Source organism: Ailuropoda melanoleuca, chromosome 5 (assembly GCF_002007445.2).
Source record: "Ailuropoda melanoleuca isolate Jingjing chromosome 5, ASM200744v2, whole genome shotgun sequence".
Lineage (NCBI taxonomy): Eukaryota > Metazoa > Chordata > Mammalia > Carnivora > Ursidae > Ailuropoda > Ailuropoda melanoleuca.
Genome location: NC_048222.1, coordinates 61,821,714 through 61,827,852, shown reverse-complemented (window position 1 = coordinate 61,827,852; position 6,139 = coordinate 61,821,714). Strand labels below are relative to the sequence as shown.

At 45.7% G+C, this 6,139-nt stretch overlaps 2 protein-coding genes across 10 annotated transcripts in view; one reads left to right on the top strand and one right to left on the bottom strand.

The window, feature by feature from the left end:
• Positions 1–6,139, top strand: part of CCNDBP1 (cyclin D1 binding protein 1) — a 78,059-nt gene that overhangs the window by 32,574 nt on the left and 39,346 nt on the right. For 3 of the 9 annotated variants that reach the window (XR_004625694.1, XR_004625696.1, XR_004625692.1), the window contains one exon: positions 2,776–3,492. The exons of the other annotated variants lie outside the window; for them this stretch is intronic. The gene's annotated coding sequence lies outside the window, so the exon portion shown is untranslated. Of the gene's footprint in view, positions 1–2,775; positions 3,493–6,139 lie in introns of those variants that run through there. 9 annotated transcript variants of the gene reach the window in all.
• TGM5 (transglutaminase 5) overlaps positions 2,501–6,139 on the bottom strand; it is a 29,266-nt gene continuing 25,627 nt past the window's right edge. The window contains exons 10-13 of the mRNA XM_011228229.3: positions 5,049–5,414; positions 4,410–4,570; positions 3,057–3,190; positions 2,501–2,863 (exon numbers count right to left, since the gene is read on the bottom strand). Of these exons, the coding sequence (XP_011226531.2) occupies positions 2,710–2,863; positions 3,057–3,190; positions 4,410–4,570; positions 5,049–5,414 (815 nt within the window). The 3' untranslated portion in view covers positions 2,501–2,709. The remainder of the gene's footprint in view (positions 2,864–3,056; positions 3,191–4,409; positions 4,571–5,048; positions 5,415–6,139) is intronic.

The window sequence follows — 6,139 nt, the reverse complement described above, 5'->3', positions numbered from 1 at the left end:
TTCCTTCCTTCTTTCTTTCTTTACGATTTTTTATTATATTATGTTAGTCACCATATAGTACATCCCTAGTTTTTGATGTAAAGTTCGATGATTCATAATCCTCTCTAGGTTCATCCATGTTGTCATAAGTGGCAAGATCTCATTGTTTTTTATGGCTGAATAATATTCCTCTGTGTGTGTGTGTGTGTGTGTGTGAGAGAGAGAGAGAGAGAGAGAGAGAGACATCTTCTTTATCCATTCATCTATGGATGGACACTTGCATTGNCCATATCTTGGCTATCGTTACCAATGCTGCAATAAACATAGGGGTGCATATATCTTTTTGAACTAATGTTTTTGTTTTGTTTAATTCCAGTAGTGGAATTACTGGATCGTATGGCATTTACCTTTAATATCTCAATGTAGTTTTGATTTGCATTTTCCTCCTGGTTAATGATATTGAACATCTTTTTGTATGCTTTCGGCCATTTGTCTATCATCTTTGGAGAAATATCTATTCAAATCCTTCTGAGTTGTTTGCTTTGTTTACTGCTGTATCATTTGGGCCTAGAATATTCAACACTAGGTACTCAATAAATATAAAATGAAGAGTAGAAAGACAACCTTGATATTCAGGGAAGGCTTTAACTGAGAGGAATGACTCTGATGGGAATTGTAAGCTCCTGTGACAGACCAGTGTGGAGAACTATTTGTCCTTTACATGCTTCTCAAATCACGTGAAGTCTGCTCAGTCTGTAAAATAGAATCTACTCTAAGCACTGACATTGTAGGCAATGACTGTGATCCAAGACTTAAAGGAAACAGATACCTATAGGTGATCACTGTCTAAACTCCTTAGACTGCCTGTCTGAAGCTCTTGATCCCTTGGCTCTAGCCATTTTTTTCCTGCTACTTAGCTCCTCCAGCTCTGATTTCTAGCTATCTGACTGACTTGCAGTTTCTGACTGCTTTATTCCACCCCAACCTCTTTGACTCTATTTGGCTAGCTCCTGGTCTTTTAGCTTAAATGCCACTCCCTCCAGGAAGCCTTCCTTGAATCACAATCCCAAGATTAGACAAGCCGTCCCTCCTCGTGCTCGCACAACGCCCTACACTCACTCCAACAGTAGTTCTCACCACTTTGTGTTATAACCTCCTGTTCATTTTTCATTCTCCACATGCTTAGACTTGAGCTCCTTGAGGACAGGCCCTTGTCCTTCTTGTGTCCTCAGTGCCTAGTTCAGGCCCTGGCCCCTAGCAGAAACTCTGTGAATATTTGCTGAGTGAAAGAGTTAATGAATATAGTGTTAAAATCAAGATTCATGAAAGAGTCTGAGGGTGTGGTAGTTGAAGTGTTGCAAGTATTTCAGAGGTCACTGTCTCTGTAAGATGTTCCTATCCACAATGTTTTCCTGAAATCATTCTTCATGGTTGTTGGCAACAGTTACAGAATGAAATAATCATATGTTACTTTCCGATCCCTGCTGTCAGGGTTCTCCTGGTTCTCAGCCTACTCTTTAATAGGAGACCCTCTTCTCTCCCTCTGATCAATTGCACTTCGCTTTTGTTTCTATATAATAGAAGTATTTATTTCATGTGTGTGCATTTAATATATGCCCAACACAGCTGTCTCAGTCATGTAGCCAGTGCCTGGAGGGTAGGTATATCATGCCTTTCTCCATCTTGAACTTGGCGCAGTGCCATGGGAAAGTGGTACGTCTGAGAGGAGATAATAATTGGAGTTGCTTTGTGTTCAGGAGGAGCATACGCACAAGCTACAACCAGTAGAAAGGTCTGAGAGTACTTCTTTTCCTACCAAAAATCTACTTCACTGCATTACTCAGCTGGCTTTATCTCTGGAACCACGGTCATTCAAGGTCCATCCAGCACCACAAGGTACTGGCAGACTTTGAGCCAAGAGGCTGGAGCTGTTAAGACTGAGGGACATCTTGGATGTGTTATGGAAAGGGATTCAAAGGAAGTTCAAATGGGACATCTCGTAGGCTTTTTTCCCAAAATACAAAGAGAATAGGTACTATGTAGAAACCCTTCCAGGGCTTTTGGTTTTCCTAACCAGATCATGACTGACACATCATCTGTAAATACCTTACTTACCTGTTCACATGTCTATTGTCTGTATCTCCCCCTCCACCATCAATTGAATGTAAGCTCTATGGGGGCAGAGCCTTTGCTTTGTTTACTCTCTTCTCCCCTACACTCAGACCAGTGCCTGGCACATACCAGGCACTCAGTAATCACCCTTGAATGGACTCAGACATTGCAACAATAGGACACTTCCAGCATCCAGGAAATACGCGGGGGCTGCTGCAGGGAAAATGATGACTACGTGGGTGCAAAGGGGGTGAGAACAAGGACTGAAGTTTATTGGGACTAGGGTACTAGCCACTGCAGTGACAAAATGACAGTGAGCTGCTCAGCCAATTTTTTGGGGGGAGGCAGTAAGTCATGACCAAGTTCAACCAGTGTCCTCAGACCTCTGTGCTATCTCACACTTCTGGGTTGGACGCCGTAGAGTCCCTGGTCTCTGATCAGAGTCCTAGGGAGCTGTGCAAATGGCCCAGGAGACTACCCATCGCTGACTTCTCCTCTGCTGCTTACTTTGGGGCCCAGCAAAGCCTCTGTGGTGGTGGGGAATGGCACAGCTTGTATTTGAACGTGCTCCTTCTCCTGAAGCTTAAAATCTATGCATCCGGCTCTTTGTTCCAGAATTTATAACCTCAAGTCTACATAGACATTCCTGTAACCCTTGATGTCCTTAAACTTGTTGCTCCTCAGATTTGCTTGGACCTGCCTTTGGCCACTCTTGAAGGGGACAGTCTCCAGAGTGATGCTGGCCCTGTGTTGAGGTTTGAGGACTCCAATGCTGTAGCAGAGAAAAGAGAATGTTAGAAGACCATGTGTGTCATGAGAACTCCAGAGCTCTTTTTCCCTCAGCAACCAGGGCTTTTCTTTCCTGGTGTTCTTAGAGACTGGCCTCAGTGCCAGTCACCAGAAAGAAGGTTAGCGAAAACCCCAGGATAAGATGGGGGCAAAGGCCACGTACTGCCAGCACTCACAGGACTCTCTGCTGTTTCTTGAAGAGCCCGCTTCCTTCCACAGTCAGCACACAGTCTTCCACGTGCTCTGAGAGGGGGTTCGAAAACAGCACCTGGATGGAGAGTGGCTGGTTCACAACAGCAGCTCCTAAAACCTGAACAGAGAGATCCAGAGGAGAAGAAGGGAGCAGAAGATTAATCTCATTCCCCAGTTCCTCATTCCTCAAACATTTACAGAGGGCATTGCTCTTCAGATCTATTTCCTGAAGACCTGGACTTCTGTGGCCCATGATTTTCCAGTTATGACTTAAAACCAACTCAGTGGGTTGTCATTAATGTTTTTAAAAAATGCAGTGGAAGAAAATATCAGTGCATACCACATGAGATACTGTTATGGAAAACTGTGCTTCATTTATACATTCATAGATATTTGTATAAAATGTTTTATATCCCTCAACCCAGCATTTGGAAAAGTCTGATGAATTGAAGTCTCTAGTGATGTTTCCTCTGCCCCAAGGATTTCATCCAAGTGTAAAATAATTCCAAGGGATTCTCATGCATAATTTGAGTGGATAGAATCTTCTCTGGCACTTTCTTACTGCAAGTCCACTCCATCCCTTTCCTCCCTCTTAACATACATAACGGGCTCATTTCTTTTCACCCCAGTGTGTGAGTGAAGAGCAATGGGACATTCAAGACTGTAGAGATATGGAAGTAGCCTCGGGAAACCTGGAGGCACTTTTGGAAACCCTCCCTAAAACAAGACTCCAGTGGCTGTGTTTGCCAGATGCATCCCACCAGGGGGCACCACAGGCTCGCTTGGCAGGGTCTAGGAGGTTACTTGGCCTTTGGGAGACAACACTGGAGACCCATGAAGTCTTCCCACTCAGAGGACGACAGAATGCCACAGCAGGCGGTGTCCTCAGAGGCCAGCTAGCTTAATCCTCTCATTTGACAGTTCAGAAGCAGAGGCCCAGGGACTTGTCCAAGAAGGCACAGCCAAGAAATGGCAAATCAAACCTGAGCTGAGCTCAGGTGGTGCTTTTCTCCCCACTCAGGTTCCTCGCATTTGAGTTCATAGTTTCTTATGTTGACCCTGGGGAAGGCCAATAGTGGGAGGTGGCACAAGAGAGGGATCTCTTCCCATCCTCTCTATGGCACCTGCTCAAGGTCCACCCGTAAGGACTTTAATGGTGCAAGAGGATGGACACCTTGTCCAATGTTTTCAGATGAATCTCATATTTCCGATAAGGAGGTACCTGGGGACACCAGAAGAGGCAATGGAAAAGAGGGGCTGCTTTCCTGAACAGACTTTCAGAGGGCTGCATTCCCCCCAACCCCAGCCAGATTACCGGGAGCCCCCGGGCCACTTACATTAATTATGATGCCTGGATAGGCTAGGGTGATGATCTTGTCCACCAGGATCTTTTCTGGACTGCTCTTCTCTTCACCTAGGGCACTGATGCGGATCAGCTTGTCTGTTGACAGGTACTGGCTATACTGGGAATAGGGAATTCTACAGGAATGGGTCTTTGCTAGGGAGAAAACAAAAAGATGAGGTGAAAGTAGCTGGGAAAATCAGCTAGGCCTGGGTTGGATCTGGGGGACCCTTCTTTGGAGAAAAGGGGACCAACATGTACTAAGCCCTAGTGATGAAGTTACTAGGTTTTCAGGTGGAGAGGCTGAGGTTAAGAAAGGCAAAATGGTTTCCCCAAGCTCATTCTCCTGGTAATGGATGAGCTGAGGTTCTAACCAAGTTCTAGATGCCTCCAAAGCTCGGGCTTCCCCTACTAAACCAGGCTCCCTTCCTTGAAGTAGTAAAGGGAGGGAAGGAGGAGCAAGAGAAAGGAGGGAAGGGGAGGAGGAAGGGATCTCTGCCAAAGGGGACATTAAGGAAGACTGGTGTCACAGAGGTCTGTCCCCAGAACCTTGTTGTCTGGCTTGTCCCCACTGGCATTTCCATAACCCACTCTGTGTACACAGACTGTCCCCATGCCCAGACAGAGCCCATACCTTCTTCAGGAGAGAGCGTGATGAAGGCTGTGTCCTGCCAGAAAGGGGGCAGGGGGCTGCCATCATGCAGCAGGGATTGGGCACTTAGGTTCACTTTGAGGTCCTTGAACTGGAGTGACATGTTGAGGGCCAGCAGGACAAATCTTATGTCCTGGCCCATGTGGGGCGGGTCCAGCAGCTGAAATTTCAGGGAGACCTGGACAATATCACTGGGCCGAAGGGAAGGTGTATGCAGGCTCCAAAGGCCATCCCCGCTCCGTGGCTCAGGTAGGGAATGTTGTGAGTCTGCTTGGTGGGGGTCTTCGGACCTTCCAGCCTTCAGCTTCTGAAGAGCCTTCAGGAACACCTGTCTCTCTTGAGGGGAACCTGGAAGGGCAGAGACAGCATTGGCTGTGGACCAGACTGACCCAGGGAGGTAAGCCTTGGCCAAACACTGCAGAGCTGTTAAAACCCTCATTTCCAACAACAGACATTCCCCACCATTCATCAGGTGCTTTCTTTTTCTTTCTTTCTTTCTTTTTTTTTTTTTTTTTAAGATTTTATTTATTTACTTGAGAGAGAGAGGGAGAGAGCAAGCGCGTGCGCGCACACACACACATACACACACACACACACACGAGGTGGGGAGGGACAGAGGGAGAAGTAGGCTCCCCACTGAGCAGGGAGTCTGATGCTCCCCCGTTTAGATAGGGAGGGCCCTCTGGACCTTCTCTTTGGTGCCACAAAAGGCCTAGAACGATTTTTTAAAAAAATCACTGGCACTGTTTTATTTATTTGTTTATTTACTTACCTTTAGACCCCCTTTACCCATTTCTCCCATCCCACCCCTCTGCCTCTGGTAACCACCAATCTGTATTCTGTACTGTGAACTTGATTTCTTTTCTTTTTTTTAGATTCCACATATAAGAGAGGAAATCATACAGTATTTATCTTTGCTGACTTATTTCACTTAAGCATAATGCCCTCAAGGTCCATCCATATTGTTGCAAATGGCAAGATTTCATTGTGGGTTTTTTTTGTGTGTGTGTGATTGAATAATATTCCAGTGTGTGTATATATACATATATATGTATATATATGTATATATACAT